Source organism: Schistocerca nitens, chromosome 3 (genome assembly GCF_023898315.1).
Source record: "Schistocerca nitens isolate TAMUIC-IGC-003100 chromosome 3, iqSchNite1.1, whole genome shotgun sequence".
In the NCBI taxonomy this organism is placed as follows: Eukaryota; Metazoa; Arthropoda; class Insecta; order Orthoptera; family Acrididae; genus Schistocerca; species Schistocerca nitens.
In genome coordinates, this window is record NC_064616.1 from 258,089,433 (window position 1) to 258,115,711 (window position 26,279).

At 39.6% G+C, this 26,279-nt stretch overlaps 1 protein-coding gene across 2 annotated transcripts in view; it reads left to right on the forward strand.

Annotated features, from left to right (window-relative positions):
* Positions 1-249: 249 nt before the first annotated feature.
* LOC126248229 (probable ATP-dependent RNA helicase DDX31) overlaps positions 250-26,279 on the forward strand; it is a 259,925-nt gene continuing 233,895 nt past the window's right edge. For both annotated transcript variants that reach the window (XR_007545432.1, XM_049949055.1), the window contains exons 1-7: positions 250-727; positions 883-1,266; positions 1,347-1,613; positions 1,767-1,987; positions 8,819-9,116; positions 11,883-12,152; positions 12,238-12,297. Coding sequence is in view for 1 of the 2 variants with exons in the window: in XM_049949055.1 (XP_049805012.1) it covers positions 659-727; positions 883-1,266; positions 1,347-1,613; positions 1,767-1,987; positions 8,819-9,116; positions 11,883-12,152; positions 12,238-12,297 (1,569 nt within the window). In the remaining variant the exon portion in view is untranslated. The remainder of the gene's footprint in view (positions 728-882; positions 1,267-1,346; positions 1,614-1,766; positions 1,988-8,818; positions 9,117-11,882; positions 12,153-12,237; positions 12,298-26,279) is intronic.

Sequence of the window (26,279 nt, forward strand, 5' to 3'; positions counted from 1 at the left end):
GCTTATTTTATAATCATTTTAGAAACATATATGCCTTCTCATACTACACAAATCCTTGGAGGCAAGAAAATAACTCAAATATTTCGTGAATTACGTAGGAAACGGATTCAAAACAAACATTATGCTTACGACACGTGTGAAGTTCAACTTCCTCGCCGCTTGGAGCGCTAGTGTCGTTCTGTCTGTCAAACGGTAACAACAGTGAGTGTACTGACAGTTGTGTTAGACTGTGGGAATACTAAGAAAACCAGTGTTGTTCGGTATAAACACGGACTTTCGGTTAGTATATGTCAGTTCAGTTGTATGGATCAAATGTAGGTTTTTTCAATATGACTTGTAAAAATATGCATCATATACATACTTTAAATCTGTTGAATTTGTCGGCGGAGAGTCGTTGTTTCCCTAATCGGTACGTACGTGTACAGGGGTGAAGTAGTTATCTGGAACGCTAAGAAACTGCTGCTGACTGCTAAGTTTGGAGCATCTTTCATATTATCTTTGGTTTAGCGAAGGGAGCACGTGTGTTTACAAATGAAGTGTGTAATAGCAGACACTGATGTTTACGTTTTGATGTGCGTAGTAAGATACTGCTCTTAAGGTGCTGTTTGTCGTGTATTATTCGCTGTGTGACAAAAATTTACCCGAGTTTTGGTGTAAAATGGATTTTAATGAGAGCATTTCGATAAATGTTGGAAGTTTTTCTTCTGATGTCGACAACATATCGAAGGTAATAACGTAAAAGTTTCTTTTCAGATTCATTTCTAAATATTGTTAGTTATATTACGAACATGAGTCACATGCTGACATTATTGTAATTTTCCACGACGAAAGTTGTTCCTGCGTAGAATTTTACCGCAACTGGATTCCGTTAATTATTTTCAGGTTGGGAAGACACGTTTAACAGTACCTTCTGCGCTTTCCAACAAAGGTATGGTAAAGAAAGCTGTTAAGCACAAGAGAAAATTTTCCAAAGTTGAAGGTTTCAATAGGGAAACTGTTAGTGATACACACCTGGATGAACAAGAATCTGCACATATTCAGTATGAGAAATCTACCAGTTCCATACCTCATGCCACAGAACGTTTTAAGACAAAGAAATCTAATGATGCCAAGAATAGAGATGACTTTCCTGAGAATGGAATCGAGCAGGACACAAAAGAAAGCCAATTTCGAGCAAGGATGTTGGAGAAACAGCCCACAGAACCAGTGAAGGAAATTTTATTTTCTACGGAGGAATTTAAAGCGTTGCCTATTCATCCTTTTACTGTAAGTTTTCTTCTGAGGTTTGTAGCAACCATGTTTATAAATGACCTTAATTGATTGTAATATGAATTTGTGATTTTTAGGTCTCTAACTTGAACCAAAATATGAATATAAATAAGTTAACTATGGTTCAGAAGCTGGCAATACCAACCATATTATCAGGTGTGGATGTTTTAGTTAGATCACAGACAGGTAGTGGCAAAACTTTAGCATATGCAGTGCCTATAATTGAAGCTTTGCAAAAAATAAGACCAAAGCTGTCACGAAAGGATGGTGTCCATGCCCTCATTATCGTGCCAACCAGGGAATTGGCTCTACAGACTTACGAAGTATTCGTCAAACTTCTTAAAGTAAGTAAATATTTGATACTTGTTCACTCACATACTTGTTATATGTTATTAATGTGCACAGTTGTGGTTCTACACGTGCTTTCTTGTTTGCTTCGGTATTCTTATCATTAAATAAGAACTGTTTTAATAAAACTGTTATTTTTTATTGGACAGCCATTCACATGGATAGTACCCGGATGCCTGATGGGTGGCGAAAAGCGGAAATCGGAGAAAGCACGGCTAAGAAAAGGAATAACTATATTGGTGGGCACACCTGGGCGACTTTTAGATCATGCTAACAAAACTCGTGCCCTGAGGTTTGATCGTACCTCATGGCTGGTTGTAGATGAAGCAGACAGACTGTTTGAACTGGGCTATGAACGTGACATTAATGCGTGAGTGACTGATTAGTCTTGAAATTGTTTTACTTTTGATTCCATGTTGCTACACCAGTTGCTGAGTTCAGTGTATCTCTTCAGTAATCCATAACTCAAAAATAACATTTATTGGACTATGAAAATTATGTAGCTGATGAGTAACTCAGATTTCAGAGACAGGAAACATAGACCTACTCACTGAGTGATATTCCTATCTCATGACAGATTAGTCATGAAGTCGTTCGTTAGACCTGTAATGCTTCGTGAAAATGTGAAATGGCTGTTTTTTTTTTTTTTTATTTATTTTTTTTTTTTTTTTTTTGGAAACTTTGTCATTATCACTGCTGACTTGCACTTGATTAATGTACTTTTATTTCTTCATGTAGGTTTTCTCTTTTCTCCTTCTGATGGTTCACTCTTTCAATTGATAACCTTCTTCTATTCCATCCTCTTATCTGTCGTTTTAATGTGCCTTTTTGTGAATTTAAGCACCGAGCGAGGTGGCGCACACTAGACTCGTATTCAGGACGACGACGGTTCAATCCCGTCTCCGGCCATCCTGATTTAGGTTTTCCGTGATTTCCCTAAATCCTTTCAGGCAAATGCCGGGATTGTTCCTTTGAAAGGACACGGCCGATTTCCTTCCCAATCCTTCCCTAACCTGAGCTTGCGCTCCATCTCTAATGACCTCGTTGTCGACGGGACGTTAAACACTAACCACCACCATTGTGAATTTAACTTTGTTTTTTGTAATGGTGTCAGTTCGTTTGTTTCCTTGTCTTCTTCGATTTTCTATCTTATTGATGGAGTAGACTATATCTCTGTTCTTTCTGGTATCCAGTCTCTGTAGTCACCTGCAATTATGAAGCATTGGACTTTCATTTGTTTATTCAGACATCCACAATAACCATTTTGTTTATCTACTTGTTCTCTTGCTTTTCATTACTTTTCCTGATGTGCTGCTGCTTTACCAGTAAACAGTATTGTCACATTTGTTTACCAATTTTTTAATGTAATTTCACAAGTTTCCATTCATCAGTTTAACATTTCACCTTCTGCTGCTTCTATTCACAGAGGTTTTCTTTTGGCATATGTCTACATTTTACCTTTGAGGTATGTATAAACCACCACCACAAATCCTTCAAGAAAATGCTTTAATTTTCATTACCGGTCGTGTTAGTCAAATATTGTCGTGTGACCTGTAGTGTAATGGAACAGGTGCACATTCAGGAATATAACTACTCTTATAAAATAAACATTTAAGATTTTTTTCACATTTGAGTATTCGTAAGTGCCAGGGACCTTTTGGAGTACTTTGACATATATCAAAACAGTTTCAGTGGCATCCAATTCTATACCACGGTAATGAAATTTTATAGTATATTAAAGCTTTGTGCTAAATCCCCTGGCAAATGTGGAGCTGTAGTCTTTCACATACCAGATATATGCAAAGCTTCCAGTTTGAATCGTGGAGTAGCACACCAGAATCGCTCAAAGTTTCACAACAAATTTGGTTTGTGAGGTTTACACTTCCTCTGTCCTCATGACAAGCTTTATTGCATGTCATCAAACTTACTTAATGTTCAGCACACTATAGGCCCTACTCTTTACTACATTGCAGCATTAAGCATTCATTATTTTGTTGTTTTTAGACTAAATGTTTATTTTGTACTGTTTATTAATTTTTCTCTTACTTTTCTGTGTGTTTGCTTAATTATCATTGGCTGCAACAAATTTCTCATATTTCCTATGGTTTTATTTTCCTGCACAGAGCTTTCCATGATCTCTGCTTTCTTCCATTTCATTGAAAGTGGCTTCAGCTCTTATCATCTAATAGTGTGGAATTGTCTCAGGAAATTCTGCATGTTTGTGAAAAATGTCTTTCCATATAAATGTAATTAATTGTTTCTTTGTAAATAAAACTGCTTTTACTTGCTGAGCTGAAATTTATTTCTCCCAGGTGCATTTCACTTTTTTATTCTAAGACATTCTCAGTGGGATAGTTTATTGGCATCTGCGTTTCCTCTCATCTGGAGGATACACATAATGAACTCACGATATTTATATCTTTAAAAGCGCAGTTTTCGAACAAATATCTATAACTGGTGGCAAAAGAGTAATAGTGCACCATGAAAATAAGAGTAAACATGGTGAACATAGTGAACAAAAAGTTTGGAGTATAAAAATATGCTTATGTTTTGGAAATGAAGTTGTAGTTAGACCTCCAGACCAGATGAGAGGAAATACAGATGCAAGCAAACATCCCACTTAAGATGCTTTAGAGGAAAAAAATGCAAAACGCGTCTGGGAGAAATAAATTACAGCGCAGCAGGAAAAGGTGGTTTTATTTACAAAACAAATATTTCTGTGCTTACTGTGGAGGATGGCCATGCAAACAAACTTGTAATGGATTGTTATTGTCAGTAACTGATGAAATGCATCAAAGCTTCTATTTCATATGGCCCATTTTAAACTGCAGCATCTCTTTCATAAAAGAAGTGTACACAGTAGATCTCCTGAACACAGTTTTGATTTTCACAGGTGGTTGCAAGTATCTGCTGTCTTAACTAACTGGAGTGTAATTTGGCTCAGATTGCAGCTAGCTGTGATGTGATTTGCTACTTACATGACAGTTGTTGCTGCTGTTAACAACAGCTGAAAGGTGTAAACTCTGATGAGCGGATGTTAAGCTCTGTTCAATCACAGATACTGTGGTTAACATGGTGCATCTTATAGGAATTACACATATCCAGCTCAGCATACAAAGAAAAGAGTTGACTTTGCATGGCCCAGCAAAGAGATCTGATGACTGTTCTTTTATCTAGGAGAAGAAATAATCACACTTTCTCAACGAAACATACAGAACACACCTTCAATTAAGCATTTTTTGAAAAGTCTGTCCCATGTAATTAAACCTGTCAGCTCTTCTGGCAACAGTTACGTACATTAACTCTTACTGTGCCCTAGCTGTGCCAGAAGTATTTTTTCCCAGTGGAAACCTGAGATAAACAATTTTGAATGTTAACCTTTTCATCATGTGCAAGTACTGCCAACTTAATAATCAGGCATAAGAGATCATACTGAACAGGTGAAGACACACAATATAATTTTCTTCTTGCTAAAAGAGGGTAAGGGGGGGGGGGAGAGGAGGCTATTAAAATACATTGAAGAAAAAAAGAATTGCAGCCTCAAAAAAGAATTAATGTAGAGTTGGGCATCATTATGAAGACATTAGCAAGTCAGTGTAGCAATGTGCAAAAGCTTATGACCAACAGAATACATGGATTGGGTTGTTTCGCTATATTTCTGTATAACTGAATATTGTTATTGTTATTTTGAATGGTAATTATTGAATGATCATTTTACTGTTTATTACGATAGAAAATATTTTGTAATTAATGATTTAAGTCCAAAAAATGAAGCCAAGTGTAAAAAGTATGTTTTGAAAAACGGTACATATTTTTGAATAAATCTTGCATCTGAAATCATTTAAAAAAATCACTTAAAAGCATTACCACATAAATAAAAAAATTTCCTTCCTCCAGAAAAGATTCAGGTCTAAAAAAAGAGTTAAATGACAGAGAAAATGAAGCCCCACTTGAGAGGTCTAATTGAAAGAGGGCAACGGAAACAGGATTGGAAACTAAAGAAACTGGCACATATCAACATAGTGTAAACATTTGACCCAGACATACATTCTGTGAAAGGATGGCCAATCTGACACACATATACCTTCAATGAAGTTAAAATATCTGTTCCAGAGGGAATATTAACATGTTGTTATAGAAATTAAGCACATCATAACAACAAGAAGAAAGAAAGCAGCAGACTTCAACCCAAGAGAGATGAGAGAGTTGAAGAAATGAGACATTATTAGAACGAACTGTTAAAAGAAAACTGCAGAAGACAGAATAGCCAAACCCATACACAGACAATTCAGTTCGCGCAAGGCTATAACCAATGTGTTGAATAAAGGGACACCGTAATAATCACGCATGAGAGATCATACTGAACAGCTGAAGACAACCACAGTTTTCTGCTTTCTAAAAGATGAGGGCGGGCTATTAATATACAGTGATGGAAAAAAAAATTGCAACGCCAAAAAATATTAATGAAGAGTAATGGAATTTCAGGGATACCTTTGTGTAGGTAGCATATTTAAGTGATTAAAATGGCACAGTGACAGGTTAATGTAAGTGCAAGATAAGCCATTGCATTATTAACCAATGTAACGACCAGAATGTTAAATGCAAACATACATGCATTGTGTTCTGCAGATGCTGGATTTCAGTTTGTGGGATGCCTGTTGTTCCATGCCTGTTGCACTTGGTTGGTCAATACAGGGACAGATAATGCTGGTTGTGGATGATGATGGAGTTGTCGTTCAGTGATGTTTGATATGTGCTCGATTGGAGGCAGATCTGGGGATTGAAAAGGTCAAGGCAACATGTCAACATTCTGTAGAGCCTGTTGGTTTACAACAGTGGTATGTGGGTGAGAGTTATCGTGTTGGAAAACACCCACAGGAATGCTGTGCATGAATGGGAGAACAACAGGTTGAATCACCAGACTGACATACAAATTTGCTTTGGGATAGCCACAAGAGTGCTCCCACTCTCATTGAAACCACCCTTGTTTGTTCTACCAACTCCTCGGTTGGCTGCATAGGGCTTCATTGGATTATGTACCAGATATCTGGAATCAGAAGTTTGCCTGCACGTTAAAATAATAAATAATTCAGGTGCCTCACACAATTGACAGTATTTCATCATTACTTTCGTATGTTCATAAGATCTCAGAATATCAGTATCAGGGCTGTACAAAAATTACACATCCTGTCTCCTTGCCTTTTAGTTTTTTCCCGGTTGTCATGTACAATCAGTGATTTGTGAAAGTGAGATTTCTACCTTGGCAATTTTATATTTTGTTGTTGATTTTGGTGGAATGAAGACTACTTGGTTAGCAAATTAATCACAAAGCCACTTCTGTCCTTTTGGTTTCATACAGTAGTTGACATATTTTTCCTACACATAAAATTGTGAATAACAGATTGAATTAAAATGCTGAAGCAGTGACCTTATTTAATTAAAACTGTGTTCACATGCTGTTCAAATTGTGCACTCTTTATGATCATAGTCACCTATCTTAGGCATATTGACTTTGACAATTTTAGTTTGTAGTTTCCTTTAACTACAGCCCTTCAGTTGTGCATAGGTACAGCCATAGAGGTACCACATGTTATCTTGGGAGAAAGGTATTCCACACTATTTCCATGTGTTGTGCCAGCTGGTCTGTGGATATCGCCAGTAATGCTGATTGTACCAGATGCTGTCCCATCATGTGTCACACGTGCTTGATGGAGAAGAAATAGTGTCCATGCTGGCCAGGGAGTTAACAAATGTATCAAGAAGCAATTTGAGGAGCATGACATTAGTGTGCACCTGCATTGTCTTGCTGGAGGAACACATCTCCCTGATGTAAGAGATAGTAAAAGAACAGGTGTACTAATGCTACAAATGTATCCTTCACTGTTCAGGCTTCCTTCAACAGGCACCACAGGTTGTAAAGCCATTATCAGCTATGGCCCCTTGTATCACAATGAACATATTTGTTTGAGCTTATTGACACTTTCATTCCTCACTCTATCACTGCACATGTAAACATGGTGTTTTCTTCACCATGTTGTTTGATCTTTCCATTTTCTGCTAGGGTATTGTAAAATATCATAATTTCATTGACTGTGCACATTAAAATGAAACTTTCATTTTCTGTCAGCAAATAAGAATTCTTGTAATTATTATTAAAATTTTATTTCCCTTACATGTCACATGAAAATTAAAGAGATCATCCATTCTCTTAAACATTCTTAGTTGCAGTATTTTGCCATCCCTCTATTTCAGTTTGGTAAAATATTCCTGCGGCTGCAAAAATTATCATTTAAATAATATTACTACTTTATAATTTTGTAGACAAGAAATGAAGTGAGTGATAGAAATCCCAGGTTTCATTTCTTACACGACGACGTTAAATATTTTATGTACTGTCATCTGTTTTGTGTTCTAGACATTTTCAGTCATTCTGGGAAGTAGGCCTATCTTTAATGTTGAATGTAAGCAAATGTATGGAAGACAAAGAGAAACACACATTAGGGATTAATAATGTTTTAGCATTAGAGTAGTCATGCAAGCCTAATAACAATGACTTTTGTTGATGCCATCAGTTTAGACCAGGATATGCAGAAACTAGTGGGTACATGGTTTATTTATAGGCCACAAGATGAGACATTTGTCTTTGGATTGGAGATCATAATGTGCTGCTTCAGTTTGAGGCATAATCCTTTGTCATTTAGTAGTTTTTGTTAGTTATAGAAAAGTTTGATAAGAAATATGGATAGGTATGGTTTACAGAATAACGAATAGAAATTTATGGAACAGAGGTTATATATGCTGACTGGTGCTGCAGAAGTTAACCGGCTTACTTGAGGATTGACGCTGTGCGTAGGAAAGGGCTAGGCACACGGTGCTGAAAGTTTTGTCTGTAACCATTGCTGCCTTTGATTTATGGGGCTAGCAGAATATGTTGCAACTCAAAAGTACCTTGGAATTTTGTAACAACTGTATTTATTGTGTTTAAAGCTTGTGGTTGTGTAAATATTCACATACTGTTACATGTTTGAATGTAGCCTACCACTGTGATGGTAGGTTCTGGAACTAATGTTAATTGACATTGTCATACTCAAACAGATCTTTAAAAAAATAAATTGCACTAGCTCATGGAAAGATCTACACGCGATGTATTTCATCTTTAGGATACTGTGCACATGAATTCTAAATGGAATGATTTTTACAGCTTGCTGCAGTTGTTGGATGATCACCGGAAAGAATATGAATTGTGTTATGGTGCTGGATATGGTAGCATTCTTCGTCAGAGTGTACTCCTCTCTGCAACACTTACACCAGCTGTTAAAAATCTTTCTAATCTTGCTCTAAGAGATCCGACATACATTGAGACTGCTGAAGAAGGTGGAACTGAAGTAAAGAAGGATACAGATATCACCCTGCCTTCAACTTTGTCTCAGTACTTTATGATGACACCAGCAAAACTTCGCCTTGTCAGTCTCATTGCATTCATTGTCTGCAAATGTCAGGCAAGTCTTCTTGTATAAGATTTTCTCTTTACATAGTTTGTAAGTAGCCTCCATGGTTTATGAATTCAGTTCACAATGTGTACTGTTGCAAGTTGTAGAATTCTAACTCAAGTTGCATGTTATTATTTTGATTTGCACATATCTCAAGTTGGCGAATGGTTGTTAAAAATAACTGTGATACCAATGTTATTTCTGTATTTGATATACTCAATAGTGACAGTCCCAAACATTTTGACAAATAAGATTTTATTCTTCATTGGCTTTTAAATTTTTTATTCAAGAGACATGATACTTGTTTTTGTACATAAAGAAAAATGGGTATTTTGACCATATTTATGATGTGTGTTTGCTCAGTTGCTTCTGGGCGTAAAAACACAGCTTGAAAGTTTATGGCTGCAGTTCCAAGTTATATTAACTCATTTGCCTATTTTTCTGTCATGTATTTAATTAATTAATTAATTAATTAATCTATTTTGGGACTACATGGGAAAGTAGATTGTTGCAAGTCACATGTTGTCATATGTCAGTTAAATTTCTGGGAGAAATCTGTTGAACCTTCAAACTAGAATGTAAAATTTTGATGTACCATGCCTTTCAACGAAATATCTCACTAATTGTTTATTTGAATTCAGTGAAATACAGTCATTTACAAGGTAGGCACTTAGTATCTGTTATCAATAAGACATGAACATTTAAATCTGGTAGGACATTGTACTCTTTGGCTTTCTGCTGTTGATCATTTTCTTTCTACTGACTATTATCTTTTATCTTCTGTTTAGCATGGCCTCATGGCCTTGCTTAATGTCACTAACCCCCCCCCCCCCCCCCCAGACTTTAACTTTAGGTTCTTGATCGGAACTTTCATCCATTGGAACAGTGGAAATTAGTCTTACTTCTATTTATTTATATGAACTTTATTGTTCTGTGTCTGTTATGTTTCATGATATGACTTCACTTGTTTGTTTAAGCTTAAAAAATTTGTTTGTTTCTGTGTATAGGACTCAAAAAGTTGTTAATTAGGTATATGACAAAAAAAACTGTTTCCCAGGAAATGATGCCAGTCCTAATGCTCTGAATTTGTTTTTCCTAGCTATCTGTGTCAATCCAAGTCAGTTTTTATTTATTCACATGTAAGAACTTTTTTCCATGATTCAAAAGGCATATGCTTAGAGATTGCTCTGTTGAGGACAGGTTTGTTAGTGGTAGTGTCATCACTAATGAGAACTGAAAAAGGTGTATGTAGTGTATGTAAATCCAGCATAGTCTTGGCTATATACCTGTACATAATGAAGGCATTATTTGTGTATAGTTTGCTGTGAGCAGACTTCAGCTGCTTAAAGAAGTTATTGGTATATAAATGTGTCAAATTCAAGTCAATACACGAGTTTTGGGGTACCATGAGCAACGCTCTCATTGTAATGAGTTAAAATTTGACTTCTAGTCTGTGTCCTATAGGCTTTTATTCAGAAAACATTGTGCTACCATGGGTGGCACTACAGGGGTAGTTAAATGTCTTTTTATTAGTTTGTATAGAACCAGAATAAAGCTTTCGCTTGGCAATACAGTGATATGAAATTTTTCCCGAACCTTAACCTTTGTCTCAAGAAACCAGTGATATTGACATAACTATGCTGATTCAGTTCACAACCCAAACTGGAGTGATGGTCTGCTATTAATAACTGTATAGTTTGGCTAGGAGAAGAAGACTTGGTTGCAGATTGAAACTGAGGGCATGCTGTGAGTTGTGTACAGGTAGCTCACTTGGGAAGAGGACAGTCCTTCAAATGAAAGTGACACTGTTTGATTGCAGATTGGCTCATATACATAATCTGTGCTTGAGAACTTTCTGTAGATGCTACATATTTCTGTCAAAGCTCAGCTGTGTTACACTGTTAATTTATTACAATACTACCTACTTCTTCCAAGGGGAGAGTTTGTCATTCACGAGCCACACAAATTATTCTCTGCCATATTCTTTCTTCAAGGAATCTCTGATCTTGAAATGTTTAGCCTTAAAGCTAGAGACTAAGACTCAGCTCATGACTCAATAGATTCTGCTCCATGTACATATTCAGCTTTACATTTACATTAAATTTAAAAATGTGGAGTTATGTAAGTGTGTGGTACACTTTTCAAACCCTCATTTTATTAGCGCAAATTGCTATCATCCCATTGAAACTGTAACTGACAGAATATTTAAACTAATGTAGTAAATGAAAGAAACATAATTATTAAATCACATAATATGTCAAATAGATTGATATGTGACACTAATGTAAAATGGGTTCTTATGTCTGCCTATTTTGACCAAATTTGTTTGAATCAGAACTTGCTCAATTCAGTTGCTTTCTTGAACACAGTAAATCAGTGTTTGTGCCATTGTATGAGATTGTGATATCTGAGAGGAATCTGGAGAGCTGTATTGTACTACTGGAAATATTTCTTAGTTGTGTCTGGCTTGATAATGATTTTGCTGGTGATTCAATTTAGTTGCACTGAAAAATGATGACTAAGTGGCTTACATGCTCCAATTCCTCGCAGTCTAATGTATATCATGCTGCTGTACTCTGTTTGTTGAAAGAAGGCTAATCACTGGACTGAATGTTCTGTCTTGTGCCAACAGCATTTCCAGAAAAGGTGGGGAGATAATACACCCATAATTTAAATCATTGACAGATAGTATGAAAATAATTTTGCTGGTGTATATTATTGATTTTTCTTATTTTTGTAGCATTATTTAATCTGAATAAATATGTTCTCTTGCAGTTCAGTGAAGAAAGGAAGATCATAGTGTTCTGTGGAACACAAGATATGGTGGACTTCCATACAGACATATTCTCAGTAGTTCTGAATGATACTTCAGCTGCCATTGGTAATATATCATCTGAGGATGACATATCAGATGAAGAGAGTGAATCAAACTCATTGAAGAAAAAGAAGAAACTTAAAACACCTCTTGTTGTCAAACAAGATGAAGAAGAAGGAGCCCTTGCAGATATTGATGTTTTCCGGCTGCATGGACATATGTCTCAGCAGGTATGTGCCCTTTATGTAATGTAAAAGAAGAGCACTGTGTGATACCAATTATAATATTTTGTTTTAAAACATTGATTTGTTACAGGAAAGAACAGAAGTTTTCAAAACATTTAGGAGTGCCTCGCGTGGTGTGCTTTTCTGCACAGTGAGTACATACAGTTCTCTAATTCATTCCAGTGTTATTCCTCTTCTGTTATTTTGATTTAGTCATTTGAGATAAACTACTGAGCTTGAGGTTTAAGTTTGTTAAAAACTGTTATACCCAATATGCCTGAGTATTTTGCTCAATATGAGCTGATAATTAGTGTGGTGTCACTGCCAGACACCACACTTGCTAGGTGGTAGCTTAAATCGGCCGCGGTCCATTAGTACATGTCGGACCCGCGTGTCGCCACTGTGTGATCGCAGACCGAGTGCCACCACACGGCAGGTCTCGAGAGACGTACGAGAACTCGCCCCAGTTGTACGACGACGTTGCTAGCGACTATACGGACGAAGCCATTTCTCTCATTTGCCGAGAGACAGTTAGAACAGCCTTCAGCTAAGTTAATGGCTACGACTTAGCAAGGCGCCATTAGCCTTAAATAGCTTGTATATAAAGAGTCACTTGTATCGCCACAATCTCCAGATGTCTCATCAAGAACGATGTATTCAAGGATGTATTAAAAGTTAAGTATATTCCAAAGATACGTATTTTCTTTATCACATTCATTAAGTCTCCTGTTTCAGACCTCACTCCATCCTTCGTGAGTTAGCGCGTGCATCTTGGCCGCCTCTTTCAATTAGTGTGCGTAGTGTTGGCAAGTCTGCCGACACTACAATTAGTCTAGGAGTCTTTTGTGTATTATAGTATGAACATAAAATATAGGTGTTATTGTCTTCTGTGCCAGGTTATAGCCGGCCGGGTGGCTGTGCGGTTCTAGGCGCTACAGTCTGGAGCCGAGCGACCGCTCCGGTCGCAGGTTCGAATCCTGCCTTGGGCATGGATGTGTGTGATGTCCTTAGGTTAGTTAGGTTTAAGTAGTTCTAAGTTCTAGGCGACTGATGACCTCAGAAGTTGTCGCATAGTGCCCACAGCCATTTGAGCCAGGTTATATTACTGCCATTTTTACAAATTACAGTTTATTTTCAAGTGGAAAAATGCAGTTTCTTTGTTTTCAGAAATTTTCCCATTTAAAATATCAGAACACAACATGCACTTACTGTTATGCATGGTTGTGTGAATCTTCTTGTGAGCAAAATAGGGACTTTCATATAATTGGCTTGTGAAAGTATTTGTTGTGTTCCATTAACCAACATTTACTGCAGCCATTGCTGTAGGTTCAATGAAAACACTGTGGATAATTGTTTATCAGTGGGGAAATTTGTATTTTTAAAGTGTTTGTTTGAAATCACTTTTTGTTTTATTTGAGACTGTGGATCTGTGTTTATCCATCTGTTGTTCTTGCAGCATTGAGTTGGATCACTACTTCTCATCTACAGTGCTTTCCAGTTTTAATATTAGAATGGTAGATGGTGGGGTGGTTAATAAGAAAAGCAGCTGTGCTGTTGGTTGGAGTACTAGCCTATTAGTGGGAATGGTAAAAAAAAAAAAAAAAAAAAAATGCTCCTGTTCAGTGGCTCTGCCTGTAATTATAAACTCAGAAACTTCTAGTGGCATGCAAAACTTAAGGGTAAAAGTAACTTTCACATGATATATCACTGTCGAGTAACATAACTCTATGAAACTTGGACCATAGATAGAAACAACTGCTACAGTATAGTACAGAAAAGAATTGGAAGAAATAGAAATGACACTTTTATTTAAAGACAATAATTACACTGAGGTTGCCACAGTTCATGATAGTCCCTTGACTTTATAAATGATGAGACATCATTCTTAATAGGATGTGTGAACACCAGAGTTGGCAATGCATGCTGTGCAGCGTGCTCCCATGCTGACCACGAGGTTGGTAAGGTGTTTTTTGTGGCGGGACATCCCATTTCTCCATCAGCATGGTTGGCAGCTGCTGGACTGTCATATTTGCATGTGGATTTGCTCCAGTATGTCTCCCCAATGCATCCCACATGCACCCATTGGGATTTAAATTTGGGTAGCGAGCAGGCTAGCCCGTTTGCCAAATATCCTCTCAGTCCAAGAGCTCCTCCGCCTGTGCGCATTGTCATCCATAAAAATGAAGTCGGGGCTGAATGCACCCCTGAAACAATGAACTTGGGGAAGGAGTACAGTGTTACGATAACGCTGACCAGTGAGTGTACCTTATTCATAGATTTGAAGGTCAGAACACGCATGCAACATTATGCCTCCCTGCACCTTGAACACCTGGACCACCAAAACGATCATGTTTGACAATGCTGGATGTACCCTCACACAGCGAGGAATTACATGTAATGCACCCAGGAGCAGTCTCATACATGCTCGTTTTGGTATGGTGTGGGTAGGCATAGCATTTCATGGGCATATAGACATCCAAATCTTTGAGCACGGTACACTCACTGGTCAGTATTATTGTGACACTGTCCTACTTCCCCATGTGCATCTTTTCAGGGGACAACTGCATCGAACAGCATGAGTGGAGGAACACTTCCAGTGTGAGTATATTCGGTGAATGGGCTAGGCTGTTCATTCCCCCCAACTTAAATACCATCAAGCATGTGTGAGATGCACTGGGGAAACATATAGCAGAGCATCAATATACACCAGCAACGACCCAGCAGTTGTCGAGCAAGCTGGTGGAGGAATGGAATTCCGTACCACAAGAACTCTTTACTGGGTCACATGACCAGCATGGAAGCACGTTGCAAAGCGTGCATTGCTGCCTGTGATGATCACACACCTTATTACGAACCATGTCCCATTGTTTGTAATGTCCAAGGGACCATCATGAATTGAAGCCACTTCAGTGTCATTATTGTCTTTGAATAAAAGTATAATTTCTGTTCATCTCATTGCGTATTTCTTTCAGCTGCCTTTGCCACTATGCTGTAGCAGTTCTTTCTATGTATGGTCCAAGTTTTAGTGAAATATGTTACTTGCCACTGAAACATCATGTGAAAATTACTTTCATCTTTATGATTTGCACACCACTGTACTTTCTGTTTTTTTAAGCTTTGTTTGTGAACTTAGGTGTTGGTTGCATTTGTAAGCTTTTTTTACAAAGTGTTAGGAATGATAGGAGCTTTTACGAGGTTGTACTAAATGACATGTCTGCTGTGGGTGTAGTTTGCACAGGGGTTAAAATTTTATGGAGGTAAATAAATTTCAAGGTGACTTGTTAACAAAGCCCCCTTTTCTTACACATATTCAGAACTGAGATTTCATCATACCAGGCCATATGATTTATTTGGAAGTATAAAAAATTGAAGGTAACATGTGAAACTTCAATGTTTGTCATGTTACTGATTGTGACAATAGATTTCACAGCTGAAGAACATAATATAATGATTGAGATAGCTTACTCACGTTGTGGAATCTATCGTGCCAAAGTTTCTTTGAAGTTTCTCCAAATCACACTAGGTCAGTGATGGTAGTCATACACATTTATTCTGCACCCTTGTACTCCAGCATAGTATCATCAGGGATTTAAACTGAATTAAAAAAAGTGTTCGTCAAGAAATACTTGGATATCAGACAATTAAGTATCAGGCGTAATTCGTTCTGTGGTATTATCTTCTGCTGTTGGAAGGTAGTTTGCCATTGCCTTTCTCATTTTAATACCTCTGGTGGCAATTTTGGGAAACCATATATTTTAGTATTGACTCTGATAAATGAGTGTCCTTTGTCACTGCTGCTATTTCAGTATGAATTTGTTTACTTTACATGAGGTTTTCTGGGTACTGCTCTTCGGCATTTTTGCCTGTTGTCTTCATCTTCCAAAGGTGACTGGCTGTCTGTCACTGTGTTGGGAATAGGAGGTTGTTCATATTTTCTATGTAGAATGCCAGTCGCCTCATGTTCTTCTTGTCCTTCACATGTGATGCTTACAAGGAAAAAGCTAAAATCAGGCAAGATAAATGGTGATGAATGCCATATTACACAAATAATTTCACACACATGAGCTCGAGCTTTACTTGAGCCCCAAGGTCATCGCCAATTTGACTGAAGACCTTTCTGTTAGCAAAACAGCTTGGCACTCCACCATTTGACTGACAAGTATCAAATATTACTCATCATGTTAGTGTCGCCCATCATTCAAGTGGATGTATATTAAATGTTTATGCAAATGCTACTGTCAGTAATAACAGCTTGGGTCAGATCTTATAATTTATATTTATTACCTGTATCCTCATGCTTATTGTGAAGGCTTTTGAAATATTTTGGATGTATTAGAGAGAGGAGTAAATATCTTGGTCTGCTATGGAGATGTCATTGGTATTGGAGATTTTTAAGGTGTGTGTTTTTAGTGCATGTTGCAGAACAAGGTAAGTAAAGAGTCAGCTTTGTCTGCTGAATAATTTTGAGTATATGAATTTTTAAAGTAAGTTTGTTATGTTTCATTCCAACAGATAAAGTGGAGTACGGTGCTGAATAACATTTATGGGTTTGGGGATTTAGTTTCCAATGGAAGTTCTTGTATAAGTTTGGTTAAGGCTTTTAAGAAGTTTTCTCTGTCATTGTCAGATTTTAAGAAGCAGGCTTCTAAATTGAAATACTGCTGTGCTTCTCTTAAAGGTGATCCCAATTACAAAGCAGCATCCACAAGGGAAAATATTAAGATATGCTGTCCAGTCAGATTAATGTAACCACCTGTCGGAAGTATGAATAACCACTTTTTGCATCATGGACCGTCGCGAGATGTGCAGGAAGGGCTTCAGTGAGGTTCTGGAAGGTACCGGCAGGGATGTGAAGCCATGCTGACTCCAGTGCCACATTTTTTGGTTGAGGATCCATTTCACCAATAGCCTGGCAGAGGTGATCCCACAGATTCTCGTGTGGATTTAAATCTAGGAAGTTTGGCCGCCAGGGTGCTCTTTGAATCATGCATGCACACTGTGAGCTGTATGACACCTTGAATTGTCCTGCTAGTGGATGTCCTCGTGCCAAGGGCAAATTGCATGTAGGGGTGTACGTGGTCCCCAAGGATAGGGACATACTTGTGTTGGTGCACTGTGCTTTCAAGAATGACTAGATAGCCCAGGGAACGCCACAAAGACGTTCCCCAGACCATAACGCTTCCTCCTGGTGGCCGGGTGTTTGGTTTCAAATGTTCCTCGGCATACATGCCAACGGCCATCTATCCAATGGACTATAAGGCATGATTTATCTGGGAAGGCCACCTGTCACCACTCACTGGACGTCCAGTTGCAGTATTGGTGTGAAAATTCCACCTTTAATCAATGATGAATAGCAGTCACCATGGGTGCATGAACCAAGCACCTTCTGCGGAGGCCCACACGCAGCAGTGTTTTCTGAGTGGTCATTAAGAAGACGCAGTCAGTAGCCCCCTTGGTTCACCCAGGTGGTCAGTTGCACATCTGTTTGTTGCACACATTTCCACAGCCATTGTTTACCCCTCTCATCGATGGCCTATGCTACACCACTCTTGCCATGTTGCTCATTTTGGGTAGCGCTGTTTTGCCGTTCACGGAATACTTGAACCACAGCAGCACCCAGGCAGTTTACCGACTTAGCTGTTTCGGAAATGCTTACACCCTTGGCCTGAAAGCCAATGATAATGCCCCTTTGGACATCAGATAAATCGGTCTGATTCTGCATTAGGACAGTTACTGCACTCCAGAATGAAATTTTCACAGTGCAGCAGAGTGTGTGCTGATATGAAACTTCCTGGCAGATTAAAACTGTGTGCAAGACTGAGACTGTAACTCGGGATCTTTCCCTTTCACGGGCAAGTGCTTTTAATGACTGCACTGTTTTTCACGTCCCTCTGAAACATGTCATACACCCTCTACTGCTAATGCTGCCACCTCCTGTCTATGAGATTATTGTATGTTGACATCGAACATACACTGATCAGCCAGAACATTATGGCCACTTACCTAATAGTTGCTGGTATGTCCACCTTTGGCACTGATAACAGGCATCAAGGAGCTGTTCTCCTGGAAGATGATGGATTCACGCCCTCCCATCAGCATGATGAAGAAGGTATCGGATTCATCAGACCGTGCTGTGCTTTGCCACTGCGCCAATGTCCAGTGCCGATGGCCACGTACCCATTTGAGTCGTGGTTGGCGATGTTGGGGTATTAACATTGGTATGTGCATGGGTTGTCAGTTGTGAAGGCCCATCGTTAGGAGTGTTCAGTACACACTGTGTTCAGACACACTTGTACTCTGCCCAGCATTAATGTCTGATGTTAGTTCCACCACAGTATGCCGCCTTATCTGTTTTACCAGTCTGTCCAGCCTATGACATCTGACATCTGTAATGAGGGGTGGCCACCCAACCCCACAACATCTGGATGTAATTTCAACCTGGTTTTGCCATGTGTTGAAGACATTCACTACAGCATTCCTCTAATACCCGACAAATTGTGCTGTTTCTGAAATGCTCATGCCGAGCCTCCGTGCCATCACAATCTGTCCTTGGTCAAACTCAGACAGATCACGCCCCTTCTACACTCTACACCCAGACAGCATGCTTACTGAAACCAAATGCACCATGCGTGTGTCTGACTAACGGTATGGCCATTCCTTGCCAGGGGACGCTGCTATCACCTGGATGGGTTTATATCGATAGTAGACTGGTGGCTGATCGCTGTAGGTGGTGGTCACATTAACGTTATTGAACTGTGTAGTATACAGTATGGTTTTGAACAGTCAGTAGTGAAGTGGAAGCTTTGTGCAAAATAGAAGCCATTTCTTGTTGAACATTAATCAAATGCAATGTGAAAACAAATTTCTCCACTCCATTGAAACATTCCTTTCATCCATGTCTCAGAGCTTCTGTGGCTTTGGTTGAAGACACACACGTGGCCAGAATCCATTCACTCTTGGCGACATGTGGCGTGCAACACACATTATGTGATGTAATGCTTCACATGTTTAATTGGAATATTGGCAGCCTGGATTAATTCTCTGCTTTGTTGCAGTAACTGTCATTCTTAATAAGGGTAGCCAATCAACTTACAGGATTAAACTTCTCACCAACTCCAAAGTCAATAATTGAGGGCCCTGTACCTAGAGAACTAGTTTTAGGAAAGATTTTGAGATCGGACCACTAGATTGGAAACTGTTCACCACAAACAGTTCAATACACTGCCCTTAAAAGGCTGCTACTTGCAATTCTTGCCGATAAACCCACTATGAAAACATCACTTCTGGTTTGAAGGCACACAACTTTGTGAACTCCCAAATTACTTATGAAATTATTAACATTTGTGTTTTGCAGACAGTCAGGAACAAGAAGTAATCATATTCATTGACGATTACATTCTTCCCTGTATAGTGCTTCTGTAAGATGTTTCTTTCATGACAGGACTTAAAGGAATTTCTCTGGCATGTGAAGAGGAAATTACTCACCTTTAAAAATAATCCTGGCCTGCTCCACTTGCCACGATTTCGTAGAATTAGGGTGTGGTTATCCCTTCATCTTTAGGCCAAACAAAAACCTCTTCCCTCTGTGTCTGGAAACTAACCTAGGCAAATACAACAGCAAACATATAGCATATAGGGGTGGCCAGGAAATGATCTGCCACAAGAAATTGTGTTGCAGGTCACAAATGGGAAATACGTCCAGCCAACAGGGACATGTGTTGTTGAAAGAACTATCAGTGAGACATTCTTGGACGGGTTGTTGCAGGCATCACAAGCAGTTATAGATTTTGGAAGATCAGAGCTCCAGGTTAATGAAGTTGTTACAAAAAGCACACATAACAAAGTTTGCTTTGGGCTGTTGTTTGCCTTTGAAGACATTGTCCCACCATCATCAGCGAGCTCGAGTTGTCAATCTAGGTGCTCGGTTGAACTTTAAAGCTTTTGTTGAATGCGGAAAGCTACTCAGTCTCACAGAAGAAATCTATATACCAGCGATGATTGTAAGCATTACAGGTGGTCAAAGAGAACTTTGGATCACCAGTTGTCATGAGCAGGAACAACTCATCTTTAAAGGCATATGCATAGGAACAGCCAGACCAGTCCATAATGGGCAGCCCAGTGCATCTGGACGTTCAGACTCCTTGATTATCTTCTGTGGTGCTTGTGAAAAAGATGGATGGCACTAGATGTTTCTGCATCGACTACTTATGACTGAACAAAATCATGGAAAAAGATGTCTATCCATTGTCATGCATTGATGACACCCTAGGCTGCTTTTACTAGTTAACGTCGTTGGCTACATCGGATTTCTCTGGGATAGAAAAGACGGGAACTGGTCATTCAGTCTCGTGATAGCAACTGGCAAGGGACTGCACCTACTCGTCCTCACCGATTCCATCCCAAATTAATGGTGTATGCAGGGCCGGGCCAGAGCTGAAACTGACAGAAGTGGAAGCTCCAGATGACCAAGCGTTTGTGAAAAAAATAGTATTTTTGGCGCGGATCGGACGATAGATGACCCAGTTATGTTAGCGTACTTTCCAGGCAACGAGTGGCGTAGAACGGTAATCCGAGATTCGTGGGGTGGATTCCCTATGCGGAGAGTCTTTTTCATTTTCAGTTTTTACGGTTACTTACACTGTAAATAATCCCGAAATGCTCATGATATTGTATTTCTCAATATGGTCATAAATTGCTTGGAAGCGTAAGGGAAATTTGGGGTGGCAAATAAATTTCCAAGGAGTAATTTTGCTTACATCATCCGTCCAGGACTACTCTGGAAATAAATTTTCAATAAGGGATTGAAATTAAAGCCTACAGGACCTCATATTACATTAGTTTCATTTTGAACTTCGAGCAGCGTTACACGTCGTTTGGTGCAAACTGTGCAGTGAGAACCGGCCGTTGTGGCCGAGTGGTTCTAGGCGCTACAGTCTGGAACCGCGCGACCGCTACGGTCGCAGGTTCGAATCATGCCTCGGGCATGGATGTGTGTGCTGTCCTTAGGTTAGTTAGTTCTAAGTTCTAGGGGACTGATGACCTCAGAAGTTAAGTCCCATAGTGCTCAGAGCCATTTGAACCATTTTTGTGCAATGAGAGGGGACCTTTGATGAAAATAAACCAAGTTTGTTTTTCTGCAGAAACTTTAAAACAACTGTGTAGTTGTAAAAATGCACCGTTTATAACGTGTGCAAGATGCCGAGAAGACACCTGCTTCTCTTGTTTTAGGAGTAGTATAACACCAGGTCTTGGAAATCATCAACTGTAGAATAACAAAATTACCTAATGTTGTACGTGAGCGTATCGTGTACACTTTACAATCCTTTCGTGGAAATTTATTTGCAGAGGCCTCGTGGATGCTGTAACTGCAATCCTTTCTTGGAAATTTATTTGTTGTCCCAAATTTTCCTTCGCATTTTCTTTTCGTACCTTTTATGAAAATATGAATAAGTAGAATATATTGAGAAAAATGTCGGATTGTTTGCAGTGTGAGCAACGTGGAAACTGAAAAAAGGTTTCTGGGTGGAGACTGGATCCCACGAGCCTCTTGCGTACCGTTCTGTACTCTTTCTCCTGCACCAACCGCTGCCTGGAATCCACGTCAACGAAAATGGCCCATGCCTCACGTGATCCACGCCAAAAGTATTATTTTTTTTCTAAACGCTTGACCAACTGGAGCTGTAACTTCTGTCACGCGCATTTCTGGCCAAGTTGTAGGCATGTCATTAAATTTGGGCGAATCGATGATAAATAGGCGCGATCCATAGTGAGGAGCAATTTAAGTATGTGGCGAATTTGATATGCAAATTCCAAGGCTTGCACCAGACTACTGAACAGTCCACCATAAATTAAAAAATTCCTACATTTTTCAGTAGTAGTGTTACGGTCGTAAAGAGTAGTGTCACATTATAGCTATTCCTGTATCGTTTCGGTATTGGAAGTTTTCGGTTTCTAACCGCAATTCGGGCTGACTTCAGGTCGTTCTTCTCGCACAACCTCGCGCGAGTGATTTAAGAAGATGGCAAAATGATAGCGGTTCAGTATGAGCTTCCAGTGCACATCTTACGATAGTTTACGGATTATAGAGAGAAAATTAAAACCGACACTTGGATGGTTCTTAAGTTGTTTATCCGCTGTTAATCGACCGGAAGTGTAGATGACCCCTGGAAGTGAATACCGTAAATTTTTGGAAACTCACACGCTGACCAAAGTGCTCAGCTGACGTGTCGTATTATTCAAAATAGGTCATGCTATGTTTTACTTAAACCTTTCAATAGCAATTACTATAACTGATAAATCTGCAGTTCTTGTATTTGCTTTTTATAAGGCACGATCTAAAAGATTCCGTTTGAGCGCGTTGCCGCATCGTATTTGCAACGTAGCGCGACTCCGCTGCCGTCATATAACATCAGTATGTACACTACTGGCCATTAAAATTGCTACACCAAGAAGAAATGCAGACGATAAACGGGTATTCATTGGAAAAATATACTATACTAGAACTGACATGTGATTACATTTTCACGCAATTTGGGTGTATAGATCCTGAGAAATCAGTACCCAGAACAACCACCTCTGGCCGTAATAACGGGCTTGATACGCCTGGGCATTGAGTCAAACAGAGCTTGGATGGCGTGTACAGGTACAGCTGTCCATGCAGCTTCAACACGATTCCACAGTTCATCAATAGTAGTGACTGGCGTATTCTGACGAGCCAGTTGCTCGGCCACCATTGACCAGACGTTTTCAATTGGTGAGAGATCTGGAGGATGTGCTGGCCAGGGCAGCAGTCGAACATTTTCTGTATCCAGAAAGGCCCGTACAGGACCTGCAACATGCGGTCGTGCATTATCCTGCAAAAATGTAGGGTTTCGCAGGGATTGAATGAAGGGTAGAGCCACGGGTCGTAACACATCTGAAATGTAACGTCCACTGTTCAAAGTGCCGTCAGTGCGAACAAGAGGTGACAGAGACGTGTAACCAATGGCACTCCATACCATCACGCCGGATGATACGCCAGTATGGCGATGACGAATACACGCTTCCAGTGTGCGTTCACCGCGATGTCGCCAAACACGTATGCGACCATAATGATGCTGTAAACAGAACCCGGATTCATCCAAAAAAATGACGTTTTGCCATTCGTGCACCCAGGTTCGTCGTTGAGTACACCATCGCAGGCGCTCCTGTCTGTGATGCAGCGTCAAGTGAAACCGCAGCCATTGTCTCCGAGCTGACAGTCCATGCTGCTCCAAACGTCGTCGAACTGTTCGTGCAGGTTGTCTTGCAGATGTCCCCATCTGTTGACTCAGGGATCGAGACGTGGCTGCACGATCCGTTACAGCCATGCGGATAAGATGCGTGTCATCTCGACTGCTAGTGATACGAGGCCGTTGGGATCCAGCACGGCGTTCCTCATTACCCTCCTGAACCCACCGATTCCATATTCTGCTAACAGTCATTGGATCTCGACCAACGCGAGCAGCAATGTCGCGATACGATTAACGGCAATCGCGGTAGGCTACAATCCGACCTTTATCAAAGTCGGAAACGTGACGGTACGCATTTCTCCTCCTTACACGAGGCATCACACCAACGTTTCACCAGGCAACGCCGGTCAACTGCTGTTTATGTATGAGAAATCGCTTGGAAACTTTTTGCTCATGTCAGCACGTTGTAGGTGTCGCCACCGGCGCCAACCTTGTGTGAATGCTCTGAAAAGCTAATGATTTGCATATCACAGCATCTTCTTCCTGTCGGTTAAATTTCGCGTCTGTAGCACGTAATCTTCGTGGTGTAGCAATTTTAATGGCCAGTAGTGTATATTAAGACGAAATGAATAACTGTAATCTATTCTTTTCTTACTTGTCTGATATAATTAAGGGCCACATTGCCTGTTCGTGGGGATGTGCTTGCCAAGTCGCTCGTGTTGGAGTAGTACGTCGCATCTCAGAAGTAACTGCGAAAATGTGGATATGAACATATCAAGAGACGACGAAGAAGGTGTTTGTACTCTTCAAAAAACTAGAACGTGTTAAGAATGTAATATGGTTGAAGATAGAGCCATGTTAGGTGTCAACACTGAGAATCCATTCATGTCACCTGCAAAAATGGGCGGAAACCTCGATTTACTAGTGTGGTTACTGTCCGCCCTATACTTGGCATTGTGGTCTACGAGGACGACACACTCTTTGTAACAGATCTGCCACAGTACAAAATATGAAATTTCATTTTCCTCCTTGAGTGTTATTTAAAAATGCCATTTTCAAATGATGGCTGTAAGAATATAAATTACGGTAATACCGATTTATATTGATACAGCTGTGACTTGAAAATGGCATTGTAAGCTGAAATAGCGATCGCAGTGACTAAATAATATAAATAACAGCCCAGACGGAAAATGTTGTTCCCTCTAAAATATTGTAGGAGTGTAGACCTAGTTACAGAGAAAATAACAAAATGGAAGGGTAAGTTGGGCTGTTTGAGGTTGGTTGCTTGAATCTCGAGAGGGAGTACTGGTTGAAGCTTCATTTGGGATGGACTCAGAGGAATGCACTCACTTGTAGAATAATGTTTGCTGGGAACCGTTCGGTCTCTTCATCCAACAATAAAAATGTCGTATCGCGACAACAGCAGTGTGCACGCATCTAAGAATGCTAAAAAGTACCAGAACTTTCACCCCAAAGCATCGGGTTTGAATGGCCCGAAAGGTCTTCGCACTTAAATCCAGTTGAATATGTTTGAGCCTTAATTTCCCCAGTCTGGGAGCCAAGTGAGGAACGTACACACAGGTTTCTGTCTTTGAGAGAACATATTTTTAGTTTACTCTTATCTTGTATTCCACAAAGATTTTACGAAGTCTCGGACAACGAAGGTTGGTGGAATTCGTAATAAAAATAATAGAAGCACTTTTTACTTTTAATGGACAAGGATGGTACGTGGTCCTTGTCTAAATAAGGAATAATGATTTAATTTATTTCGAGTTTCTTATTTTTTAATCTTATATTTGTTCTTAGTATCGTTTCGTAATGACGGAATATGTAAAACTTGGATTTGATTTCTGGAGAAAAATCAAGCAACCAGTCACTTTTAAAAATTATTTACTAAGAGGCTCGTCTTCTAAATTTTTTCAAATTTTCGCTAGATGGCGATATCTAGATGTACCGATCTTATTGTTTTAAAAACGGGCATTCGTTATCGTTAAAACAATGACAGCTCCGAAATTCTCAGACTAATTTGTTTACGGTGAGCTTTTAAAGGAACAGTGTTGTGCATAAGTGGAAATTTCATGGGAATTTTTTCGCTGAATAATTTTTTTACGAGTCTTGCAAAGTCCTAACTCAACAGTAATGCTTTGAATCGCTTCGTTCAACTTTTGCTAAATAACCACCCTCAGAAAAGACTTTACAAATCCTTTGAAGAATTTCATAGTGACCGTGCTTCCATGAAGTTCAGATGTCCAAAAAGTACAGAGGCTGTGTGCAACACGATCGAAAAGGATCACCGCGTCTTACTGTGAGATACACTATCTGACAAAAAGTATCCAGACACTAATTAATGGACATTAATATGACCAGTATGGCGGCTTGAATTCTGCTGGATACATTTTCAATGATGTGTGGGAATGTCTCTGGGGGAGTGGCAGCCCATTCTTTCTCAAGGCCGAAAAAGGAGAGAAGATAGTGATGTTGGATGGTAGAGTCTGGAGCGAAGTCGACATTCGAACTCATTCCAAAGGAGTTCCATTGGGCTTAGGTAGGGACTCTGAGTGGGACAGTAGCGGGACAGTCCATTTAAGGAATGTCATTGTCTGCAAACAATCGCCTCGCGGTTCGGCTTTAGGACGGTGTGCATTGTCATACTGAAGCAATCAATCATCGTTTCTGAACTGTTTTTCTACGAAAAAAATTGGTTTGACTGTAGGCTTTTAGAAAATTTTGTGAGATTTGTCAGCTTTTTTAGCAAAGCATTTTGCAGTGCAGTTAGCTCTCTTACATCTACATCTACATTTATACTCCGCAAGTCACCCAACGGTGTGTGGCGGAGGGCACTTTACGTGCCACTGTCATTACCTCCCTTTCCTGTTCCAGTCGCGTATGGTTCGCGGGAAGAACGACTCTCTGAAAGCCTCCG